Raw genomic sequence first — 25707 nt, forward strand, 5'->3', positions numbered from 1 at the left:
GGCGGGGGGCGTGGCTTTACGGGGGGCGGAGACTGCCTGAAGGACCGGAGGGGCGTGGCAGAACCTTAATGGAGCCTCCAGTCGAAAGAGGACTCGGCCCTGTGGGGGGGGTGTCCTCGAGAGAAAAGGGAGCGTAGTTAGACCAGTAAGGGGGAACGGTTTGAACACCGGAGAGAGTAGAGAGAATTCTGGGGGAGGGGCGATCGTAGAATCATGGAGGGGCGAACATGGAATCCTGGGGAGCGGCAGGTGTAGAATCCTGGGAGGAGGCGAGTGCAGAATGCCGAGGGGCGGGGAGTGTAGAATTCTGGGAGGGGGCGGGGCAGAAAGCTGGGCAGGACAGTCAGAATCACTGGGAGGGACAACAAGGAATCCCAGGGGTGGGCGGGGCCGGAGCCCAAGATCTGCTTGGCCGGTGGGGGGGCAGGGAAGGGGTGGGTCCTGTGACGTCAGCGAGTCCGAACGGACGGACAGAAGCAAGGGGCCGGGGGCACGAAGCCGGGAGAGTCGAGTCCCTGAGATCAGTGCCGGGAGAACAGAGCTCAGCGGGATCCGGCCAGGAGCCGGAGCCCCTCGGGCACCTGCTCGCCCGCCCAGCCGATCGGCGTACGCAGAGTGGCCCACAGGCCCCCGCCCGGGCCCACTCCCACCCCGGGCCCCCCATGGCCCGGGCCGCAGCCCTCCCGCCGTCGAGATCGTTGCCGACACTGCCGTTGCTGCCGTTGCTGCTAATGCTGCTCCCAGAAACCGGTGAGAGACCGCAGGCGCTCCTCGCCCTTCGCGGACCCAACCCCTCCCCACCTTCTGAGTGGGGGTAGCCTGAGCATCTTCCCCCACTTCTCCCTTAGTTTACCGAGCCCCCTGTCTCGCTCCCCTTTCCTGGCTGGCCCCACCGACTCCGACCCCCACACACCCCATTCTCTCTCTGAGACTCCGATCCTTACCTCTGCATCCCTTTCACCCCCAATCTCCCTCTTAATCCCAACTCTCCATCCTACACCGGACTTTTGTTACCCCCCTACCCCTTCCTCAGACTCTGACGCCAAAAGGGTTAAATCCGAGGCCTCGCGCCTCCTCCCCACCCCGCGCCGTTCTGTTAACCTGGATCTAGGTTTCTGTCTTTGCTTCCTCCCTCAGGAATGGGGGACTGTCTCCCCCACCCCCAGAAGGAGGGTCACGATGATGAGGCGAGATCACCCCCCCCCCGCCCCATTTTTCTTTTTCTCAGGCTTGGGCTTCTGAGGCCCGGGGAGAATTGAGGGCAAGGGGCCAGATGTCGAGGTTTTTTTAGAGGGCGGGGAGCTCGACTTTTCGGTCCCTTGGAGAGACGAGAATGAGAGTTGGGGCGACCTGGGGTGGGGCTCCAGGGAGCTGAGGGCTCTGACTCCTGGGCTCCAGAAAAATTAGGGGCTGGGGGCTCTGGCTTCTGGGTACCAAGTAGAATGAAGTCTAAGGGCTCTGTCTCCTGGGGTCATGGTAGAATTGGGGGCAGGAGCTCAAATTTGTGGGTTCCAAATTAATTGTGAGCAGGGGCCTCTGTCTTCTGGGTCCCAGGCAGAATGGGTGTGTGTGCGAGAGGCCCTATGTCGTGGGCTTCAGATTTAATTGTAGGCACTGGAATGTCTCCTGAGGTCCAGAATGTGAGCAGGGACCCTGTCTCTTGGGCTCTAGATATAATCAAGGTCCGGAGGTTCCGTCTGGAAGCTGGAGGCTCGGTGGGCTGGGTGGACGAGGAGGTGGATTAGGAGGCCTGAGTCTCGCAGACTGGGATCTTTTCTTTTCCGTGTGAGCCTTACGTAGGCAGGGACGTCCCTGGGGAAGTTTTCCCGGTTTCACTTTCGCCGAGCCCGGGCGGGGCGGGGCGGGCGCTCACCTAGCTCCTGGTACCAGACTCCTGAGTTTCGGGACCTTATCTTTCCTGTAGTCGCGCCTTTGTCCTCCGAGCCGCTGCGGGAGGTGGACTCGAGGAGACGCCGCCCTCATCCCCCGTCCCTCCCTCTGCTTAACCCACTAGCCCCCTCCTATTCCCCACCCTCAACCCGGATGGGTGAGGGGCGCAGCCCTCAGGGGAGGAGGGGCTGGGAGGAAACTGGTGAAGCAGGCTCTGGCCCCGCCCCTTGCAGGTGACCCGGTTGTTTATTCCCACCTGGAAGCTCGGGGGTCCTGGGTTTCCCAAGGGTATTTTCCCAAGGATTGTTGGGGAACCTGGGTCACCCCTCCTTTTTTCAAGCATGTCTGTGAGTTGTCTCTCAGCCTTGACTCAGAACTGGGTACTGACTGTCTTTTCCATCCCCTGCCTCTCCCTTCTGTGCCAGAGATAGGGACAAGAGGTCAGGACCTACCACCCCTGGGGGAATGCTCAGGCTCCACCCCACTTTGACCCAGGTGTTGGCTTGAAGCTTGATTTCATGGAAGGCTCCAGGTCACCGTAGGAGACAGGTCCTGTTCTCCTTCCCATTTTGCAGATGAGGACACAGAAGCTTAAGGGCAGGCCACTCTCCCGCGATCCACAGCCAGTCTCACCCTGGGAAGCCAGACTGTAGACTTCAGAGTCTTTCCTGGCTCTGCTCTACCCGGTGGGCTCCAGGAGGTGCCTCTAAGCCTCCATTTCCTCCTTTGTAAAATGGATCACAGCCCCCTCCTGGCAGGGCCACTGAGAGGAGTCAGAGGTCGCACTGATCCCATGTGAAAGCTCGTAGCACCTGGGGAGGGGGCCTTCCTGCTTCCTGACCCTTCATCCCTGTGCCTTCGCTCTCTGCCTCTCTCTCCCTCCCTCCCCCCACCTCAGCCTCTCCTTCCTTCCCTCCCTTCCCCCCCACTCTCCTTCCCTCACTTTCTCTTCCCCTTCATCTCTTCATTTCCTTCTCTCTCTCTCTCTCTCTCTCTCTCTCTCTCTCTCTCTCTCTCTCTCTCTTTCCCGCCCCCTCTATCTCTGTCTCCATCTCTGAGCTTTTCCTCTTTCCTTCTCTCCATCTCTTCTCTGCTCCCATCTCTGTTTACCTGTCTCCGGCTCCCTCCCAAGTTTCCTTCTCCTTGGCCTCCAGGAATGAGGGTTCACCACCTGGGCCTCCTGCTGGGCCAGCTACCTCCCTAGTCCTCTCCAGCGTTCACTGCCCATCCCTGTCAGCCAGGCAGCCCCACAGGAGTGGAGGGGAAGGAAAGAGAGGGGACTGCGGGCCTGCTGTCTCTTCTCATTAAGGAAGGGGGACTGGGCAGAGGGGGTGCATCTGCTCACATACTGGGGTGAGGAAACGGGGAGAGGGATACTTGGAGAGGATTGAGATATAGAAATGGGGACAGAAGCCAATAGAGGGAGGTGGCAGAAACAGATTTAAGGATGGAGTCAGACATAGGGATGGAGCCGAGAGATGGGGGACGGGTGGGGGCTCAAAAGACACTCGGATGGGACAGAGAATGGCAGGGGGAAGACAGCTGGACAGAAACCCCAGGATAAAGGCAGGAACCACCTAAGGAGAGAGACTTAGAGGTTTGGTGACAGGCAGGGAGCCCAAAAGACCTTTTCCATGACTGATAGAGGTCAGGGCACAGCCGCCTCAAGGCCAGCAGTGTGCAGGGCCACAGGGAGTGGTGGACATGGGAGGTACAGGGAGTTGGGCATGACAGCCAGCTCCCCCGCCACTGACTGGGATGCTGTTACATTTTTAATGTCCCAGCGATGCCATGCCGAGAAATGAAGCAGGAGGGGGAGGAGATGAGGGGACCCAGTGAGATGGCTCAGGCAGAGAGGAAGTGTATCAGAGATGTGGAGAGACATGGGGAGACCCAGGAGGCAAGGAGATCTCAGGATCCTAGACAGAGAAAAACAGAGACCATGAAAGATGTGGACCAGAAACCCTCAAGAGACTGGAGATCCGGGGAATAGATGCCTAGAGCCAGATTCCAGAGACTGGGAGACTTGGACCCAGAAACATCTAGACCGCAGATGGTGGAGATACAGAGGAGAGAATATGAGAATGGCCAAGGGATGCGGTATCTCGTCTTCAGCTAGTGAAAATGTTCTGAAATTGATGGTGCTGATGGATGCACATATCTATGAATATACTGCCATTGAAACTGTTCGCTCTAAATGGACGAATTGTACAGTCTGGGAATATGTCTCAATAAAGCTGTTAGAGAGTATATGAGAGACACAGAGCAGAGACCGGGGACTCCTGGGAGACACAGTTAAGAGTGACAGAGACTGTGAGACACAGAGGCAGAGACCAGAGTCCCTAGGAGTTGGGGACACAGAGGGGGCAGATTCCGACCCTAAGAACCAGATATAGAGAGAGACACGAGATTGGAGACAGAAATGTTTAGGTATAAACTCTGGACTGGGCAGAGAAGCATGTAAGGGGTTCTCTCTGAGGGGCTCAGCCAGGAAGAGCAGTCCTGGAGATTGACCCCCAGAAATATGAGACCCCACAGGGGAGGCCTTCAGGGTGTCAAGCCCTTGCCGCAAGGGGAGGCAGGTGCAGAAATCCAGGCCTTGGCCTACAGCCCCATATCCTGGCTACTGCTGCTGCCACTGCCGCTGCTGCTCCTGCACACACACACACACACACACACACACACACACACACACACACACACACACACTGGCTCCCTGATGTCTGCTGTGGGGGTGGGCACTGTGATTAATGCAATTAATTAATTAACGAGGTGGCTGAGGTAGCAGCTGAGGCCAGCGCCTAAAGCACGCCAGCCTTCAAGGGCCTGCTGGAGTCTGGCCACACCTTATGGGAGAGGGCAGGTCACACTGGGGCTTTATAGGTCTGGAGGGGGTGAGCCAAGCCCCAAGGAGCCAGCCAGGCAGGACTCCAGTCTGAGACCCTGGAGGCCAGGCCCCCAGCCCCCTTCTCTAGAGTTCCAGAAGTCACTGCACCTCCTCCTCTCTGCCTTGATCCATCTTTTCCTGGATCTCGGGGTCTCAGGCTCTGTGTCTCTGTCCCCCAAAGTTTTCCCCTGGGCTCACATGCTACACCCTACTCTGCCATTTCAGGAAGCCTGCAGGCCCGGGGCCACAGGGAGAGGAAGTGTGTCTGGGGACCCAGCTGACGCCTTGTGAAAGTGTCACCAGTCCAGCTTCCCAAGGGAAGCTGAGGGAGGCCAGTGTTCCCATGGCCACTGTCCTCCGCTGTGGGGCTGGCCATGTCCCAGCCAAGGTCAGGTCACAGTACAGGTCACAGGCACCTCCCCCGCCCTGGCAGCATGCTGGACACTAGGGTCCTAACTCCAGGCCAGCCTCCTCCAGGCTTCATTTCTCCTGCCTCTGCCTGAAATGCAAATCATCTAGGTATCAGCCTACTTCCCATCGCCCTTATCCTCACAGCCTGTCAGCCTCTATGTCCTCCCGACCATTCCAGCGTCTGACGGTGTTCCATTCCGGTTCATCCTCCATCCCCACGGCCCCTACCCTGGTCCAGGTGCCCTGCTTCTTCCCCTGGGTCCCTGCCCTACTCCATTCTGAAGGCTCTTTCTAAAGTACAAACCTCACCCTGTTCCTCCCCCTGCTCATAACTCTCTGTGGCTTCCCAGTGCCCTCAGGAAAAAGCCCAAGCTCGAACTCAACCTCAACCAGTGCGATCTAGTGCTCTGTTGATTTCCCATTCTCGTCCCATTCATTCATTCAACACATTTATGCGGCTCCTACAGTGTGCCGGGCTCTGGGGGTGCCACAGGAAAACAAAACACAGAAGACAAAGATCCCTACCCCCGGCACTGATGTTCTAGTGGGGAAGATACATCAGGTGCTAAAGGGGAGATGAAGCAGAGGCTGGGGGTTTTTGTTGTCATCGTTAGAGGGGTAAAGACCTGAAGGAAATGAGGGAGGGATCCGTGGGGACCTGTAGGGGAAGAGTGTTCCAGGATCAGGGAACAGCAAGTGCAAAGGCCCCGAAGTGGGACTTGCCTGACACATTTGAGGAACAGTGAAGAGGTCAGTGTGGCTGGAGCAGGGTGAGCCAACAGGAAAGGTTGGGAGATGAGGTCAAAATATAAAAACTTGAGCTTTTTGGGGGGTTAAGGAGAGAGCCACGGAAGGGCCCTGGACAGAGGGGAGGAGCTTGATAGGCTGTAACTTCTAAGAGGAACTCTCTGGCTGCTTATGGGAACAACCTGAGAGGCAACTGCCATCCTCCATGGGGGAAATGACTCAGGGGGTAGGTAACAGTGGATTAGACCAGGATGGGGGCAGTTTTGGGGTCAGATGTGGTCCGCTTGTAGATGTATTTTGAAGATGGAGCTGGCAGGATTTCCTGATGGGATTGCGTGTGGGGTGAGATCCTAAACCTTTTATTGAAATGGAAATGCCTAAAAAATGGACTGGTAATGCCACAGGGGCTGAGCCATCCTGTTCATTCATCCAGAATTAGAAACTTCGAATGGGAACCTGATAGCTACAGGATCTTAGAACCTAGTCAGGGAGGGGAGAGGTGTGTGGCTATCTGGGACAGAGTATTGGGGATGAAAGAATTAACCTGAGGAGTTTGCCCCACAAGAAGCTAAAAGTAAAACAATGACAACAAAAAAAATAATAAAGAAAAAAAAAAAGAAGCTAAAAAGTGGGTGTGTGTTTTTTTAAGCCAACAGTGCTGAGACGTCAACATAGGTATAGGAGGGCTTCCTCCCTTAGAAGAGAAATGGCGGCTTCTTGGAATCATCGGGACTTCCTTAGGACAGGAAATCTGCGTCCCCAAAGGGACCAGAGACCTACAGAGAGAGGGGTGTGGGCTCTGTGGGCCCGGAGCTTGACTTCCCTTGGAAAGGATATCAGGCTCCTCCTCCAGTAAGCCCTCCTGGCCTCCCTCGATGTATCAGGCTACTGCTCTGGGTTCTACCCACCCGTTTCAGCCTTAACAGCATCCTTGATGATGACTGTTTGTGCAATATTTGTCTTTCCCACCAGAATGTCAACTCTGAGAGGACTTGATTTGGCCTGGCATTTCTGTGGCACCTGCTCCCAGTACAGAGCCTGATATTCATTCAACAGTATTTATTGAGCACCTACTACCTGCCAGGCCCTGGTGTAGGCTCTGGGGATACAGGAGGGAACGGGACAGACAAATCCCTGTCCTCAGGGGCTGACCCTCTCATACCCAGGTCCTGTTTGTTGAGTCACTATTTGGATTTGCATAGAGTGGGAAACAGTGGCTGGGGAGAAGCTTGTCTCAGGTTCTGCCCTCTCCCCCTATCACTAAATCTCTTCCAGTTCTACACTCAGTCTCAGCTTTAATTTCTGCATCTTTCTATTGGCACCTTTTCCGGGCCCTTTTGCTATCTGATAATCCATTTCTGCCCAGCTCCAACTTCCCTTCAGACCCCTTTGGTTTAAGCCAAGTCATTCTCCAACTAAGGGACCCTCAATGGCTCCCACTTGCCTTAAGTAGAAAACCTAATTATTTAGTCCCACCCTACTTTGCTTTCCTTAGCTCACCAGTCTGGATGTTTTTCCTGAGTGCCCTTCCCTCCTCACCGGGCCAGAAAGGTACAGAGCCTTTGGGCACCCTTGTCCCACACTCTGCTTTTGGGGGCCAGGTGGGTGGTCCTGGCACCTAAGGGAAGGGGGTGGCCCTGACCCTTCCTCAGCTTCACCTACCTGTTGTGTCCATCCTCATCCCGCCCCCCACCCCCACCCCTGCAGCCCCATATCTTTTTTTGTCTCGATTTTGACATTTAATCTCCAGACCCTTCTGTGCTGCTAGTTCAGTTTGAAACAATGCTGTAAGGGCCAAAAGTAAATACAAGTGAGAGCGGATTTGGACTGCAGCGGGCAGCTGCCCACCTCTGCTTGACTCAGGATCGTGCTAGGCACTATGAAGAGCTTATGGGAGAAAATCATTTCATGGAATTGTCACAGGGTCCCCTGTGACAGTTTTACAGATGGAGGCGCCTAGGCTCAGAAACAAGGTCACCCACCTGGAAAGAGCCAGAAAGAAGCCCATGGTGATCTGCTCCAGGGTCTCACACTGTGGAGACTCTGCAGTGTGGCTCCTCCAGAGGGGTGCAGCCCCATCTCCCAACATGGCACCACTGGGTTTGAGTTGCGGGACGTGTGTGGGAATTCCATGAGATTGTGTATTATCACACAATGGCCTTCACTGATAAAAGTCTCTGGGACTGTCCCCTGCCAGAGGATCTGTCAGAGAGAGCTGAGCCGCAGTTGCCTCTTGAGAATGGGGTCATGTGCCCTTGGCCTTTCCTCGAGGCTGAGTGTCAAGGGCCACTTGTAATTATACTTAGCTGGCTGTGTTTATTTAATAAGCACTGATCTCATGTTTCCTGTGGCCCTGAGCAAGTGCTCTACAAATATTGCTTAATGCTTATAACAACCTCTAGGAGGTGGGCACAGTTATTATCCTCATTTTACAGCTGAGTAAACTGAGGCACAGAGAGGTCAAATGACTTGCCCAAGGTCACACAGCCAGCAAATGGCAGAGCTAGGATTCGAACACAGGCAGTTTATATCAGTCGCCATGCTGTCCTGCCTGGAACAGCAGAAAAATCTTCTTTATTCCAGTCTTTATTAAAAGTGGGAAAACAGGCCAGTCAGCGCCTTTTGAACTTCTTTTGCTCGGCCCACTTCAACTCTTTGGAGTGTACTTTCTCTTCTAATAATGGCCCTTGAGCCATTCTGTACGGCTCGGGCCCGCTTCTATTTCTTTGAAGTGTACTATCTCTTCTAATAAGCTGCTCTTTTACTACTTTAAAAAATAAAAAAAGTGGGAAAACAAAAGATAAGCTGAGAAAGAAAAACATATATTCACAAAAAAACTTGGACCTAAATGTCCCCAGCAGCTTTATTCATAATTGTCCCAAAGTGGAAACAACTCAAATGTCCATCAACTGAATAGATAAACAAAATGTGGTCTATCCAGACAATGGAATATTATTTGGCCACGAAAAGGAACAAGGTGCTGTCACATGCTGCAGCATGGACGAAGCTTGAAAACATGCTGAGTGAAATAAGCCAGCCACAGAAGGCCACGTATTTATATGAAATGTCCAGAATAGGTCAATCTGTAGAGACAGAAAGTAGATGAGTGATAGCTAGGGGCTGAGAGGAAGGGGGAACAGGACTGTTTAATGGGTACAGGGATTTCTTTGGGGGATTATAAAAATATTCTAAAATTGATTCCAGTGCTGGTGCACAACTCTTGTGAATAAACAAAAGCCATTGAATTATACACTTCTAATGGATGAATGGGAATTATATCTCATCAAGCCCGTTTAAAAAAAAAAAAAGATAGGCTAAGAGAGATGTAGGTTTTATAGAAAGATGAGGGAAAGTATATTACTGTGCAGAAAAGGATGAAGACAATCCTCACACTTCAAATGTTTTAAAATTTATTTTGTGATAGGCTTTTTAAATTTTTATTTTATTTCGTTTCAAAGGACTTTTTTTTCTCCTCCCAAAATCTGATACTGAAAAATTTCAAACGTGTACTGTATGAGTTGGAAGAATGGCCAGGAGCCTCCCTCCCCCTTCCTGCTAGACTTGACAGTGGGTCACATTTTGCCACGTTTGCTTCATCTCTTTTCCTGTACATGTTTTTGTTTTGTTTTTTTTGCTGAAAAAACATTTGAGAGCACATTACAGACGTGACATTTCAACCCTGCATCTTCTAAGAAAAAGAAATACTGCATAATCACAATTTCATCATAACATCTAAGAATATTAACAGTAATTCCATAATAGCATGCAATCTGTTCTGGACTCAGATGTCCCTAGTTTGCCTCAAAATATCTTTTCTGACTGGCCTTTTTGGAATCGGACCTTGAAAAGGCTTGTGCATTGCATCATGGCCTGCATTTCTCCCTGGGGCCCCCTCAATGATGGCCCTGCTGGGCCCGGAGATGTCTGGGTCCTTCCCCCCACCTGACTTCTCCCTTTCCTTTCTTCCCAGGAGCCCAGGATGCACGAGTTCAAATGCCACCTGAGGTACGGGGCCGCCTGGGGGACACTGTGGAGCTGCCATGCCACCTACTGTCTCAAGGACCTAAAGGCAATGTCTCACAGGTGACATGGCAACGCCTGGACCCACCTAAGGAGGGCCAGAGTGTGGCTGCCTTTCACCCTTCCCATGGTCTCAGCTTCCCCAGCCCACAGTTTAGCAAGGATCGGCTGTCCTTCCTCACCATGGGACAGAGCCCTGGGGCTAGGCAAGGCCCGGAGATGGAGATGCGGGATGCCACGCTGGTCCTCCGGCGGCTGACTGTGGAGGATGAGGGCAACTACTCCTGCGAGTTTGCCACCTTCCCCCAGGGCACCAGTCGTGGGGTGACCTGGCTCAGAGCCATAGGTAAGCAGCGGTGGGAGGGCAGGGAGGTGGGAGGGGCGCAGTGTGGGAGAGCCCCCTTGTGGGTTTATTTCTCTCTCTCTGCTTTCCCCATGGTCTTCAGTCAATTGGCAAATACTCATTAAACACCTACTGTGTGCCAGACGCTGTTCCGCAAATTGGGGATACAGCAGGCAACAAGGCATTCAACAGATATATATCAAGTACCTACTGTGTGCCAGACACTATTCTAGGTTCTAGGAATAAGCAGTGATTAAAACACAGCTCCCTGCCCTCCTGGAGCTTATACGCCAATAAGGGGGTACCAGGGAGTAAATAACATAAGAAAAAGAAGAGTGAGTCAGGTGGTTCTAGGTGCTGTGGAAGTTGAAGGGGAGCAGGTTACAGTTTTAGCTAGGGTGGTCTGGTGATATTTGAACAAAAACTGGAAGGAGGTGAGGGAGCCCTGCAGTTCTATCTAAGAGAAGAGAGTTCCAGGCAGAGGGAATTGTAAGTGCAAAGGTCCTGAGGCAGGGTGCACCTGGAATATCTGAGAAAGAGCGAAAAAGTCCCCGTAGCTGGAGATGCATGAATGGGGGAATGTCAGGACAAGGTCAAGGAGGTGGTGGGCAACATGGATCACAGACAGCCTCGTAGACCACATGAAGACTTTGGCTTTTGCTCTGGGAGAACAGAGCTACAGAAAGTTCTGAGCAGAGAAGGGTGTGATCTGACTTGGGGTTTCACAGGCTCCTTCCGGCTGCGTGTAGGGGGTTGAGGGTAGAAGCTAGGAGATCACAGAGGAGGTAATTGCATAAGTCCAGATAAGCGGTAATGGCAACTAGACCAAAGTGGGGGCAGTGGGGGTGGGGGTGGGAAATATTTTAGAGGTAAAGCCAGAGAATAATCAAATTAGTGAACAAAGGGAACACCAGGATGTTGTAACACTCACTCAGAGTAAGAGACCACTGCAGTGGCCTTATTTAGATAGAATGTTCCAGAAAAACCTCTTAGTCAAGTCCTGAAGTGTAAGAAAGAGCCCCCCATGGGCACAAAGCCACAGGCAGAGGAATGGATGCACAGAGGGAACACATATGCAAAAGCTGGGACATGAGCGCGAACTTGGCGTGTTCCAGGAAGAGAAAGGAAGCTGGGGAGGCTGGTGACCAGGGCTTGAGTGACTTTCAACAAGGCAGGAAAACCAACAGGGCCAGACTGCGTGGGCCTCACAGGAGGCTAGACTTCATTCAGAGCCATCGGAAGGGTTCAAGCATTGGCTTGGAAGAGGCAGACGCAGGGGATGGTGGGTAGAAAGAAGTGGATAGAATAAAGGCCACTTTAAGGCGATAGTAGGGTGCTTGTCCGTGAATTGGGGATGATCAGGAAGGACTCCCAGCCTTCTGGCTCCAATAGGAGGGTGACTAGCACAACCATTTAGTGAAATGGGGCCAGCTCAGAAAAGGCATTTTTTCAAAAGATGCTATTTCTTGCTAAATCTTGGCATTCGCCTGGAATCTCACCTTCTGCCGGCGATGTCCCAGAAGCCATATCACTCTGGACACTTTATTTACCCTCCCTGCCAAGCCCCAGAGAGTTTCAGACCACCTACCTTATACCGTTTCCAAGTAAACACTTCTCTTTTTAAGGCGCTGAAACCACCGTTTTGCATAGCTCAAAGCACAGCTCTTCTCTCCCCAACCCCTCTCAGATGCCTCTCTTCTTGTGCAATCACTTGTTCTGCTCAAGAGATACATAGAGAGCACCTACCATGCACCAGGCACCTACCACTAATGGGCGAGAGTCAGCTGTCAGGAAAGTTCCCTTGAGGAAGTGAGGCCAGGATCTGGAGAAGGGAGGCCAGAGGATTTCAAGCACAAGGTCCCCAAGACCCCTCAGTGGGTGGGAGCAGGGGCTGGGGGGCAGAATGGGGTGGAGTGCCTGCAGCCATCAGAGGACAGATGGGAGGGTGACCAGGGAGGATATGAGGAGGCCCATCGGCGGCTCTGTGGTGGTCCAGGAGAGAAGGGGGAAGAAGAGGAAAGGAGAGGGGGCTATATCACATTAAGCTCAGGAGATACCCCGATGGAGAGGTCCGGAAGGCAACTAGAGAAGTGAGTCGGAGCTCAGGGAACAGACTGGTTATGGACACACATCAATAACTATGGTTGGCATTATCGTTCCTCATGGAGGTTTTTATTCCTCCCAATATTTTTCCATGTTTTCCAGGGGGATGGGTGAAAAGGGCAAAAATGTATGAGCTTTGGACATCTTCGTTGCCTTTTTCTCACTTCGGCCACCACAAGCTAATGGTGATTATAGGAAAAGAAGTAGGAGACTTTGCAGATGAACCTCTGAACCATATTGTTCTGCTTTGGCTTTTCTTTTTAAATCTCAGCCTTTGCCAGGTTTTTGGACGCTGTCTCTGCTTTTCTAGCAGAGCAGAACAGATAATATAATAACTAACACTTAGGTAGCACAGTGAGTGTCAGGTACTGTCCAAAGTGCTTTACGTATCAATTTATTTAATCCATACAACAATTCTATGGGATGGGTACTTTTATTATCACCACTTTACAAAAGAGGAAACTGAGGTACAGAGTTGAGAAATGACTTGCCCAAAGCCATGTAGCTGCTAAGCAGCAGAGCTGGGATTTGAACCCAGGCAGTTGGCGCTTCACTGCTCGGCCCCTCTGCTGAGGTGTTTGTTGAATGACTGCAGGTAAGGAGTGACACACCCGCTCTGTTCTCCCCAGCCCAGCCCGAGAACCACGCTGAAAAACAGGAGGTCACACTCAGCCAGGAGCCTGTGCCCGTGGCCCGCTGTGTCTCCACGGGGGGACGCCCACCCGCTCTAATCTCCTGGTTCTCGCCCCTGGAGGGGAAGGCCAGCGAGACCCAGGTGTCAGGGCCCCAGCCGGGCACAGTCACCGTCACCAGCCGCTACACGTTGGTACCCTCGGGCCAAGCAGATGGTGTCAAGATCACCTGCAAAGTGGAGCATGAAACCTTCAAGCAGCCAGTCCTGATGCCTGTGACCCTGTCTGTGCGCTGTGAGTGCATCAGGGTGTGACTGCACCCCCAGTCCTGTCTAGACTGGCTTCTCTGGGGTCCTGTCTAGACTGTCCCTGAGTGTTGTCTACCTTGGCCCTCTGCACTGCTTTCCTGCACACTGTCTACACGTCTACACTGGCTCCCCAGGCAACATCCACACACTGCCCCCTCGCTGTCTACACTGGCTTCACTAGGCGCTCTCCGTGCTGCCACAAACAATGGTAAACACTGCCCCCAACTGTTCCCTCACTGTCTATATCAACTACTCTGGGTCTACGCTGCCCAACCCAACATTGTCTATACACACACCTCCCATTTACGCTGTCTAAATTGACATCCCTGGGCACTGTCTATATTGACTCTCCTGGGGTCTCTACACCAACTCCTGCCCCCCAAATGATTCCCATCATCCCCGCTGGGCCCTGTTAATACTGACCCCTTCCAAGACGTTTTATGCTAGCTCTTCCAAACACTGACATCCCCTAATATTGCCCATAGAGGCTCCCCCTGGCATGCTTCCCACAGGTCCTGCCAAATAGTGACTTTACCAGCTATTCCAGTCACCTTCCAAACATACCCCGTACCCCATCTCAGCATTTTCTATCTACACTGCTCCCCAGGCAATGTCTTCAATTAAACATTTAACAAGATTTAATCAGATTCCCTTATCTACTCTGGGCATGTTGGAAATAACACACATTGTCTATAGTGGCTCCCTCCGGCACTGCCCGCCCTGAACAATAACTTCCTCAAAGTGATCGGAGTGGCATCCGGGGACAGTGTCTATACTGCAGACACAGCCCAGATGGATTTGCTCCTGGCAGTTTCCATGGGTCCGCCTCCTGCCAACCCACCCCGTTTCGATAGCATTCCTACCTATCTGCTTACTATCTTATTACCTATCACCTCCTTTGGGATTCTCCTGTTTCTGAGCCAGTCCCCCCATTTTCTCCAGACCCCCCTGAGGTCTCCATCTCTGGCTACGATGACAACTGGTATCTCGGCCGTAGTGAGGCCACCCTGAGCTGTGATGCCCGCAGCAACCCAGAGCCCACAGACTATGCGTGGAGCACGTGAGTCCTGGGTGGACCTGGACTCCTGGGTCTGAGGGAGGAGGGGCTGGGGGCCTGAACAGTAAGTCCTCCAGAAGGAGGGAGCTGGCAGTCTGGGGTCTTAAACAGTAAGCTTTAGGTCCGTGGAGCTTGGCTCCTGAGGGCTGTGTCATCAGGGACCAAGCCTATGCTCCTCTGTGGACCCTGCTGTCCCCCTCACATGACCCTCATATCCTCCAGGACTTTGGGCGTCTTACCAGCTTCAGCAATAGCCCAGGGCCCCCAGCTCATCATCCACGTGGTGGACAGGCTGGTCAATACCACCTTTATCTGCACCGTCACCAATGCCGTGGGCACAGGCCGCGCTGAGCAGGTGGTCCTCGTCCGAGGTGAGCGGGTCTTGGGGGCGGCATGTGACGACTGGGCCTGCTCCCCAAGTATTCCTCCCCTCTGGTTCTGGGGCTGCGTTGGGGGAGGCTGTGCCGCCGGCCGGGGGAGTTATCCAGACCCGCCTCGCTGATGGGAGAGGAGGGCGGTGTGGCTTTTCTCTCTTGTCCCCAGGTAGGATCTGGGTCGGGGTGACAGGGCAGGTGTTGACAGAGGAGTTAGGAGGTTGAGGTCTGTGCTGGGGGCTTTCTAGAAAGGAGACACCTGGAAGGGTCTGATTCGGAAAGAGATGCAGGGACATTGCCTTGACACACCCACAGAATCACACAACTAATTGTAGGAGAGACACGTCTGACGGCTAGATAGAAATACACTCAGAAACACGGATTTCTTCTTTACATTTTATTGGGGAACAGCCACGATCCTTAGTTGCACATCGCTTTCATGCTACAATGGCATAGTTGACTCTTTCAAGGAGGGCGCAGCTCACAGTGGCCCATGTAGGGATCGAACCGGCAACCCTGGTGTTAGCAGCACCACGCTCTAGTCAACCGAGCTAACCGGTCACCCGAAACATGGATTTCTTAACAGTGAGTGCTGGCCAGTACCATCTGGAAGCCAGTTTTGGTGCATGTGGAACGTTTGTGGTTCTGGAGTTGGTACTTTGGAAATGGTGGCTGATAGTGAAATAGGTGTCTGTGGGTGGGAAGTTCTCCGAGTCTCCTTGATATGAACTCAGAGATGCAACACAGACGGGCCCCAAGACACACAGCCGGAGAATAAAAAGCACAAAGGCAAGCTCAGCCTGTGCACTGATGGAAGTGGGCTCGAGGTCACAACTGTAGACCCACACACCTAGAGGGAAGCAGGGACTGTCACAGGGCCACGTGCCCCAAAACTCAAACACACTGGTCCTGTGGCTGGGAACAGAGGCCCCTTCATGTCAGAGCCACAGCCAGCAGGACCCGCATGACAAACACTCCCTGTGTTTCAAGATTCATTGGGATCAAAACAGACAGTCGTCCACAACGTAAACCCATTGTCACCACGACACACACCCCCTGAGAGGACAGCCAAGACGCTGAACAAAGCCAGATAGCAGCTAGAGCCCGCGAGACGCCACACATACCTAGAAAGAGCTATTGTGGGAAACACCCTCCCAGTGTGACTGCCACATGCCTGTGCAAACACACAACACGGGGGACAGTGGCCTGGGGCCCCTTAGAAACATGACCACAGACAGGGGTGAAGACAGACACCCCATACACAGAGACAAATGGAAACAGACCCCCTTGCTGAAACATAATAGTACGTACACACACACCTGGAAAGATACCCAAGTGACAACAGACCCCGCTTCAGGAATTCAGACACGTGCCAGGGAGACATGATGGACCTACTTAGAGACACTGTCACAAACAACACACCCAGATACCCAGAGAGACAGCTGGCCTGCCCTCAGCACATTGTCATGCTCAGGTACACAAACACGCACACCTGAAGGGAGACATTATCACACGGAAACGCTGGAGGGGAAAAGGATGGTAGACAGCAACAGTCCACACACAGAGACACTATCACTCATACACATGCTGAGAAAGAAACCCCACGACAGTCTCAGGGTGCACGCCCTCAGAAACTCTCCATAAGCCCCGTTATAGAGATTCTCTTTCAACAAATCATCATCTGACAAATATTTGTGGAGGTTTCCTCTCGGCCAGGCTTTCTCCTTGATGCTGGGAATACAAAGACAAACGAGACGGAGTCCCTGCCCTCGAAGGCACACCCAGAGGAGGTCAGCTCCACCCACCCAGCAAGGCACCCAACTGGAAATACACCCATGAACCTCTACCCCAGAAACACACCCGAGAATCGGGTCCCCACCCACACTTGGTCACTAGGCACCTCCAAGGGGTGCAGCCTGCAGAACACAGACGCAGTCACACTTAAGAGGAATACACAGCCATGAAAACATGCCCCCCCACCACCAAAAAAAAAATAACCCACACAGAAACCCCAGGGTTGTCCACCCCTGGGAACACACCAGCCTCAGAGTTGAGCCCTTTGGCGGTATTCGCCCAGTGAAACACATACTCAGAGGCCCATCACAAACCGGGGACGGGCGATACACACAGAATCACCCCCCCCAGAGAAAGACTCAGCACTAAGGAAGGACACCCCCTCCTCCCTGACTACCCCAAAGGTAACCACAGATACACTCAAAAACATCATGGAAGACACTCACCTACAGGTGGATGCCAACAGAAATGGGGACATACTCCGAGCATCCTAGAAATCCAGACCCAGACAGTGAGTGTGCCAACAGATAGCCTCCCCCAGAGAGAAAACTCCCAGCTCTTAGCAGAGTCATGCCCCGAGGGGCTGAGGGACACATCACATCCTCACATGCACACAGACCCAGACACACTGTCATAGACACAGTGTGGGGTTCCTGCCAATGAAAACATAGGTACCCAGGCCGCACCACAGGGTAGACGTCACTTCAGGGAGACTTCGGAGAACTTTCAACCCACAAACACACAAACACTCACCCGCCGTCTCATAAGTACCACCTCCAGAAACATAGACGAATGTTCCAACACACACTAAAGCTGGTTTCCTGATGTGCTGGACAAAGTCTGTCTCATGCTTCCTCACAGTGTCCAGGGAGAGACATATTCCCTCCCCAAAAAGGTTCACAAAATACGACTTACCCTTCGTACCTGAGGTACACTTTCTCATTCTGCTTTTTTTACGGCTGCTTGCAAGTCACTAAACTGATTTGACAGCCTACTGGGTCGTGATCCTCTTTTTGAATACATCCAGCAATAGATGCCCACCGGAGCCTGAGTCCTAGCCCCTCCTGTGTGCAGAGGTGCGGGGAGGGTCGGGTTGGGTGTAAGTGCCTCCCCGGTCTCTCCTGGGCGGGCCCTACATGCAGGAGGTGGGGAGGTGTGTGTCAGATAAGGTTCCCATTGCATCGTGTCTGTCCCTGGTGTGGGGCCCCCTCCTTCATTCTTACACCACCCTCCTGAGCCCTCCCTGGCTTTCTTCTCCACCTCCCCCAGACCCCTCCTTTCCCACCAGCTCAGCCATTGCCAGGAACACTGGAGGGAGAAGGGACAGTAGGCTTTGTGAGCCCCATTTTCCACACTGGGGACAACTGGTCCAGACAAGCGGAAGGCCATGCCACCCAGACCAAGTGCTCTCAGTGCTCTGAGGGAGTAGCTCTCAGTAGGCCCCTCATCCTTCTGTTCCCCTTCTCTCAAGTGCCAAAAAGCTTTGGAATCAGACAGCCGCAAACTCATCCCCAGGGGGTCGCAAACTCACATGCTTACTGGGTCCTGGCAAGTGATCTGGAGGCCAGGTGTGGAACTCCGCTCCCTTTCAAGTCACCAGCCTTCACTCAGCTACAGCTTACCACCAGGTGGAGATGAGAGTTTGGTGTTGCAAGATCTGATTTTCCCCCCCAAATGGAATCTGGAATTTTCTGTGAACTCACCTGGTTTTTGAAATGTTGGCTAGCAAGTTTAATAACACTGTATGGGGTGTAAGGCAACACATCTGGGGCCACCAGCTGGCAACCCTCCGTGTACAAAGCGCCCACCCTGTAGCGAAGAGTGAGTGGGTTCTCCCTTCCCCCACCCCCTCCATTCTGCCCAGTCATCTCCCTAATTCCTGTCACTGCCCCCACTCCGTCCCCCGCAGATGTATCCTCTTGACCTCGTGTCTCCCTTTCTCTCACCCCTCCTTCTCTCTCCTCAGACACCCCCCGGGCCTCGCCCCGAGATGCGGGTCCAGTGGTGTGGGGGGCCGTGGGGGGGACACTGCTGGTGCTGCTGCTTCTGGCTGGGGGGTCCTTGGCCTTCTTCCTGCTGAGGGTGAGAAGGAGGAGAAAGAGCCCTGGAGGAGGAGGAGGAGGAGACGGCGGGGGAGGATCCTATGATCCGAAAACTCAGGTGTTTGGGAATGGGGGCCCCGTCTTCTGGACGACGACAGCCCCTGGACCCCTGAGGCCAGATGGCAAGGATGCAGAGGAGGACTACGAGGAAGAGGAGGAGAAGGCAGAGAAAGGCCTCATGTTGCCTCCACACCCTGCACTCGAGGATGACATGGAGTCCCAGCTGGACGGCTCCCTCATCTCCCGGCGGGCGGTTTACGTGTGACCTCCAAGACAGACAGACAGAAAGACAGAGACAGAGCCGCCGGTACCAGCCAAGGGTTCCAGACTGGTTGGACTCGTTTGTCTGGAAGACACTGGAGCTCAAATGCTACCTCCCACTTTCCTGGGATTCAGAGGGAGGTGGAATACACACACACTGGACTTGTGTCTCCAGGGCTGCATGGGGGAGAGAAGGGGGACCCACAGAGGACCCCCCCCAGAGACTTGTTTTCGGCTCTGGCCTGCCCCAGCCCCTGCCCTATGACACTCAGGAGTTAATAAACACCTTGGAGGAAAACATCGGGGGTGTTTTGTAATACATCGGACCCCCTCCTTGGGGGGTGGGCCAGGGACTGCTAGGTCTTGGGGTGGGAAGAGCAGAACCAGGCCTCAGGGAATGGGAGCCTGGTGGAGCGACTTAGGGATGCTGGGGGGCTCTGATCATTTGGGTCTTTGAAGGACACCATGGATGCCGAGAGCTCCGAGGACAGTGGAACTGGGAACTGGGCTTAGAAGCTGGGGTGCTTGGACTCTAAGGTTCTAAGACCAAAGCTGCCTTTCCAGGTGCAGTGGCCAGACCAGTGGGAGGCCTGCCTTCCCCGAGAGAGTGGGGCTGCGGTCTCCTGGACTCCTGGGTCCTTGCAGGGGTGCTATGGTCTCTAGGGGCAGCTCAGATGCAACCCCCAACGAAGGTTGCTGAGGATCTTGGCAGGGAGGGCAGCCCCCCTGCATTCTCAGCCTGAGGGTGCAGGGCAGGCGGGGATACTGAGGACCCAGGAAAGTCCCACCTCTTCACACCACAGTGGCTTTTCCCAGCCTCCTCCTCCTGTCCCTGGGGGTGCAGCCAGAGGGGATTTTCAGTGATTCAGAGGGAGGAGCTGCAGCCAGAAAATCTCCCAATGGCAGGCTGGGGACTGAGGTGAGTGGGAGGGGTGGGGTTAAATTCCAGTCACCTCTGCTCTCCAGCCCCTTGGCTGCCTCTGTAAAACGCGGGTGCCCTTCATCCCTGCTCCTGAGGCTGTCATGGGACTCAGTAAGGCTGATCCCAAACCCTCAGCCCTGGCTGCCTGCGGCGGGGTGGTGGGGTAGGGGTGGGGGAAGAGGGGGGACGTTGGTGAATTCACTTCTACCAGTTTCAACTTCCATTTACTGCTGGGGACTCCAGCAGACTGAGCCCTGCCCACCCCACCCCCCCACGTGCAGTCAGTAAGGATGACAGGAATAACAGTAATTTTAAGATGACCGGGTATGGGCTGTGGGGCAATTAACTCTGATATTCTCCCACACTCAAGCCCTCCTAAGGATGCCAGGCTGTGGAACAGGAAGTTGTGGCAATCAGAAAGTCCAGGGATCCAGACATGGTTCCTTTGGGGGCTTTATCTCCATATCTGCGAAGTGGGCTTGAGGGAAGAAGGCTGGGGCTGGGGCTTTTGCACACGTGTTTTTTCCTCTGGTTGTTTATTGTTGGGACCATCCTTTCCAGTCCCCCGCCCCTCCTCCCACCATGGGAGGGTAGTGCCAAGAGGGCTGGGGTGGGAATTTTGTCAATCTAGCATACGTTAGGTCCCATGCGCCCATGCCGGCCCCTCCTTACACACCTAGCAAACGCCAACTGTGTGCCAGACCTGCCCCTTGGAGCTCACAGTCTAATGTGGAAATTGGCAAGCAAACAGGTAATTGCTCCAATAACAACTTTAGGAAGTGGGAAGTGCTACACAGGCGAAGCCAGGGGGCCATGGGCTTGTCTCACGCCTGTTTCCTGTTAGGTTGGAGGAGCTCTGATCCTCCGCCCAGGATGACTCCATTCCCTGTAATGAATTGAATGGGTCTGACCCCAATCCCAGAATCCCCCTCAATTCTCTGCCTTTTAGCCCCACCCCACCACCCCCTTCCCTCATCTCCCGGCACCCGCCTCATCACTCTGCTCTGGCCACATGGTCTCCTTGATGTTCCTTAAAAGCATGAGGCTTCCTCAGGGCCTTTGCACTGGCTGTTACCTCTGCCCGAATGCTCTCATATTCTCATGGCTCACACCTCACAGCTCCTTCGGGTCTTTGCTCAAATGTCACCTTGCAGTAAGGCGCTCTCTACCTGTCACCTTCCCCACTATGTAGTTTTATCCTACATTACTTACTGCCACCTGGCATATTAGCTATTGTATTTGGTTCTGTACTGTTGGTCTCCCTGCCCAACTAGAACGTAAGCTCCCTGGGGATAGGGACTTTTGTAGGTTTTGTTCACCACTCTATCCCACAACAAATGCTCAGTAAGGATCAGTTGAGTATAAGAATGTCCCCTGCCCTTGGGAGAGGAGGTAGGCAGGTGGGTGGTGACTTGCGGAGGGGGGCTAGGAATAAAGAGCTGTGGCTTCCTCCTGGAGACCCCTTCACACTGTCCCTCTTCTTGCAGAGACCCCCAACACAGCAGGCGCAGGGGCCACGGGTGGCATCATCGGGGGCATCATCGCGGCCATCATCGCTACCGCGGTGGCTGCCACAGGCATCCTCATCTGCCGGCAGCAGCGGAAGGAGCAGAGGCTGCAGGGGGCAGAGGAGGAGGATGAGTGAGTGATGGGCCCTGAGAAGTGGCTGGGGGAGGGGTCCCAAAACTGGGGAGCCCAGAGTGAGAAGTAAAAGTGGGAGAAAACCATTAGTAATGGCTGTGTGAAACCAAGAGACCCGAAATAACTGTGATTTAAATGCGGTGGAGAGGAGTTTCTGTCTTCCACAAGTGTGGGTATGACTGTTGCACTCTGTGATGTCATCAGAGCCCACGCTCCTCCTAGCTCCACCTTTGTGGCCTTTGCTCACATTTCAGGATTGCTCCCCACTCTTCTATCATTGTCTGTGTATTTGACAGCCAGATATGGCTATCCCGGCCTCAAAGCCCCCATTCCTGCCAGTGAGAAAGGGAAATGCAGTAATAGAGGGCAGACCACTGCCATATAAGGGAACCCATCACTTGCTCTCGCTTCCCATTGGCCAGAACCTATTCACATGACTGTCCCAAGCTGCAGGAGATACTGGACATGTAGTCTTTATTCTGGGTGGCTGTATGATCAGCTAAAATCTGTATTAGTATGAGAAAGAAGGAGCCTGGATATTGGGGGGCACTAGCCACACCTCTCTGTGTGGAGTACTTGTTATGTACCAGACATGGCGTGATGCATTGTACATGCATGACTTCAATGAAGCCTCACATCCATTCACTGATTCAAGTATTCAGAAAGTACCCACTCAGGGTCAGGCCCTGGAGGTGAGGAATGCAATGATGAGACAAACAGTTTTAAAATATCCACACACATAAATGTATCATGGAAACATAAATTCTCACAGGGAGCTAATGATAACCATTTATGAAAGAGGAAACAGGTTCAGAGAGCTGAAATCACTTGCTGAAGTTCATCCAGCAATTAAGTGTTTGGGGGGGGGCAACATGGTTCTGAAATAACACTATCCAGTGGGGGGGGGGTGGCAGGGAAACACTTCTTAACAGTGCATATTCCTAGGCTTACACCAAACCTACTAAATCAGAACTTTTACAAGAAGGGCCTGGAGTCTGTATTTATAACAAGCTCCCTAAGTTATTCTGATGCACAAGACAGCATATGAACCACGTCTTAACCATCTAGTCAGTGCAAAACAACATCTTGCTATTGATCTCCTCTATGCTCAGCCCAGTGCTGAGACCCAGTGGTGCCTGAGATTGCCCTGGCCCTGTCCTCCTGGAGTTCACAGTCTAGAGGAAAAAGACCGTCCCCAGTGATGGTCCAGCATGGCCAGGGATGGGCTAGGGAACCTGAGAGAGACCAGAGGGAGACATCTGAACTTGGGGTTAAAGGCATACTAAGTACCCATCATTATTATGTATACAAGATGCTCTGATCTGTGGGTATGTAGAATAAGGGAACTTAACATTGTTTGGGGGGCAGGAAAGCATTTCATTCGTTGTTTTAACGAATGTTTACTGACTTCCTCATAGTGGATTCTGGAAATACCATGTTGAACAAAGATCTCATTTTCTCCCTGACTCTGCTCACTCGGGGGTAGTCATTGAATGACATCAGAAATACCATTTCAAATACAAATTCAGTTAAGTACAGGGAGATACAGCTAGATGTGACCATACAACAGGAGTTCCTGATCCTCCTAGTGAATCAGGGAGGCTTCTTGGAAATAGAAAACTTATGGAATGAGTAGAAGTTAGCCAGGTAAAGGGGATGGGGGCAGTGGAAAGGGAGATCAGGCAGAGGGACAAGCATGTGCAGTGGTCCTGGGGTAGGAGGGCTTCTTGGGTCTGAGCCTCCACCTGACCAACCTCCTACCTTACAGCCTGGAGGGGCCTCCCTCGTACAAGCCGCCGACCCCAAAGGCAAAGATGGAGGAGCCTGAGATGGTGAGCACCTCCCCTAGAGCCCAGGCCACCCCCACCTCCACCCCCACCTTTCCCCACTGAGGCCAAGGCTGGGAGGAGGGGCTGGGGGGAAGAAACTGGCTGTGCAAGAGTCCTGACCTGCCCCTGCCCCTCCAACTGCAGCCCTCCCAGCTCTTCACTCTAGGGGCCTCGGAGCACAGCCCACTTAAGACCCCCTACTTCGATCCTGGCGTCTCATGCACTGAGCAGGTAGGAGCTCGGGGAAAGACAAAGGTGGGTTCAGGGTCTGAGTTTAAGGGCTGGGGTCAGAAGAGGTCAAGGTCAAGGACTAAAGGTCACAACTCAAGTTCAGGGTTGTGTCTTTGGTCAGAGCCTTGGGCATTGAGATGTATTTAGAATTCAGTGGGGGAGGTTATGATTGAGAAAGTCCAAGGACATGAGGTTATAGTTTAGTCACTCAGTCAACGAAGACTGAACATCTATATTTGTCAGATACTGTGGGACAAGACAGTCACTCCCCTCAGCGGTCTACTGGCAGTCAGGGGTCAGATATTGAGTTTGAGACAAGCCAAGGTTTAAGGGGCTATTTCAGGCTTAAGGTTAAGTAACTGAGGTCAAAATTGAAGTCAAAGGTTCATGGGGAAAGACTTGGGGTCAGGAATCAACAGACAAAGTAGAGACCCAGGATTGACAGGGTGAGGTCCATGTTCTGGGCTTTGAGTTAGGGACAAGCCATAGGATTGTTCCAGTGCAATTTTGACCCAGGTGACAAGGGGTGAGATCAAGTCTGGATGGCATGGGGAGATGGTCAGGATTTTGGGGTCAGGGGCAGATTGGGATTCTGTATCATGCTCAGGAGGTGACCTTGGGCTCTTATTCCCTTCCCACCCCCAGGAAGTGCCTCGGTACCATGAGCTGCCCACCTTGGAAGAGCGGTCGGGGCCCCTGCTCCTGGGGGCCACAAGCCTGGGCTCCCCCATCCTGGTGCCTCCAAGGCTGCCTGTTGTGGAGAGGCTTTCCCTAGACCTAGAGGATGAGGAAGAGGAGGAGGAAGACTACTTGGACAAGATCAACCCCATCTATGACGCCCTGTCCTACTCCAGCCCCTCTGATTCCTACCAGAGCAAAGGTTTTGTCATGTCCCGGGCCATGTATGTGTGAGCTGCCATGGCTCTGGCCTCAAGCCTCTCCCTCTTTGATCCATCAACTTTCTGCCAGGGATTTAGTGCCTCCTGACCTCTGGCCAGGCCACTATCAATTAACACACCTCTCACCTGTGCTTCTGCCTTGGTGGCACCACTATGACCTCTACCCATGATCTCTGATCCAGAAAAATTGGCCATGACAATGGAAACCTGGTAACCTTATCTCAAGTGGGGGTGGGGGTGGGGGATATGTTTCTGCACAACCTCTGACCCAAAGACTGACTTTAGTTCATACCTCTCATATCCCACCATCTCCAGTCTCCCTGCAAATTCCAAAGAAGACCCCAGATCTCTGATTTGTCCTCAGGCAGTAAACTCCCAATAGCTCTGCTGTTTGGGGGCACCCTGCTGCTCAGACCTGAGCCCTCTAGGTGGCAGAGCCCCACTTGCCCCCTCTCCACCCTGTCTGTTCCCCAAAAGCAGGAGGGAGAGGATTCCACAGCCCAAGGCAGAGCTTCCCCATCTCCCTCCTGCAGGCAGGAGTCTCAGGGTCCAGACCCTTCCCTGAGCCCCCATTTTCCCAATTCCTGGAATTAAGTCCCAGCCCAGGGCTAGATGGGGTAAGCATCATGCAGAGTGTGCCTCATGGCCCCCAGCCTTGAGAGAACTTCCTGTTAGTCTGAAGACTACTTAAGTCCTTGTACTCCTGCTCAGTGGGATGGGACCCAAACATCTCCCTGCAGAAGAAAGAGGGTCACCTTGGTTGGGGGTGGGGATCTGCTACTGTTTTGTAATATGGCCTTTCCTACAAAATATGAATTTATACTTTGACTAGGTCTCAGCTTGTATTTTTTGTGGGGTGTGAAGGAGATGGGGGTGGAACATGATGGCCTTGAGAGAATCATTGGAAATCAAGATGGGTTACAGACAAAAACAAAAGAGCCAAAGACATGAAAAAAATAATTAAGTGAGGGGATAATAAGCAAAAATACATAAACCAAAAGCATAATGATGGGTAATGGAGAGGGGGAGGAGTCCAAGGTATGGTTGTTAATGAAAAGGAATCAGTGCAACAGCAGTCTAATGGGTAATGGACAGAAATAAACAGAACAAAGATAGAAACGGTAGTAATTAAGTACGAAGGGTTCAGGTTTCATGAATAGATGGCAAGCAGGGATAGGACAAAGGCAAAATTATGGATAATAGGAGCTCAGGATATGGCAGATTATAGATCTGAATAAGCCAGAGACAGAGTGATA

General features: G+C 53.0%; 1 protein-coding gene across 3 annotated transcripts; it reads left to right on the forward strand.

Moving 5' to 3' along the window:
* Positions 1–425: 425 nt before the first annotated feature.
* On the forward strand, positions 426–25279 carry NECTIN2 (nectin cell adhesion molecule 2). Of its 3 annotated transcripts, none has more exons than XM_019626291.1 (9): positions 426–750; positions 9906–10301; positions 13031–13327; positions 14284–14401; positions 14621–14769; positions 21339–21492; positions 23261–23324; positions 23466–23552; positions 24198–25279. In XM_019626291.1, the coding sequence occupies exons 1-9, from the start codon at positions 663–665 to the stop codon at positions 24462–24464; spliced, it is 1620 nt and encodes a 539-aa protein (XP_019481836.1). In that variant the 5' UTR covers positions 426–662; the 3' UTR covers positions 24465–25279. The 3 variants fall into 3 exon arrangements, with proteins under 3 accessions (XP_019481836.1, XP_019481838.1, XP_019481837.1); XM_019626292.1 differs by lacking the exon at positions 426–750 and adding an exon at positions 7436–7486; XM_019626293.1 differs by lacking the exons at positions 21339–21492; positions 23261–23324; positions 23466–23552; positions 24198–25279 and adding an exon at positions 18533–19229 and having other exon boundaries at positions 428–750.
* The last annotated feature ends 428 nt before the right edge of the window (positions 25280–25707 follow it).

This window comes from Hipposideros armiger, unplaced genomic scaffold (genome assembly GCF_001890085.2).
Source record: "Hipposideros armiger isolate ML-2016 unplaced genomic scaffold, ASM189008v1 scaffold_664, whole genome shotgun sequence".
Taxonomy (NCBI): domain Eukaryota; kingdom Metazoa; phylum Chordata; class Mammalia; order Chiroptera; family Hipposideridae; genus Hipposideros; species Hipposideros armiger.

Excerpts from the sequence above, each read along its gene's own strand:
- NECTIN2 (XM_019626291.1), top strand. The coding sequence starts at position 663 with ATGGCCCGGGCCGCAGCCCTCCCGCCGTCGAGATCGTTGCCGACACTG. Across the intron at positions 10,302-13,030 it reads GACCTGGCTCAGAGCCATAG|CCCAGCCCGAGAACCACGCT; the intron begins GTAAGCAGCGGT and ends TGTTCTCCCCAG. Across the intron at positions 23,325-23,465 it reads AGATGGAGGAGCCTGAGATG|CCCTCCCAGCTCTTCACTCT; the intron begins GTGAGCACCTCC and ends CTCCAACTGCAG.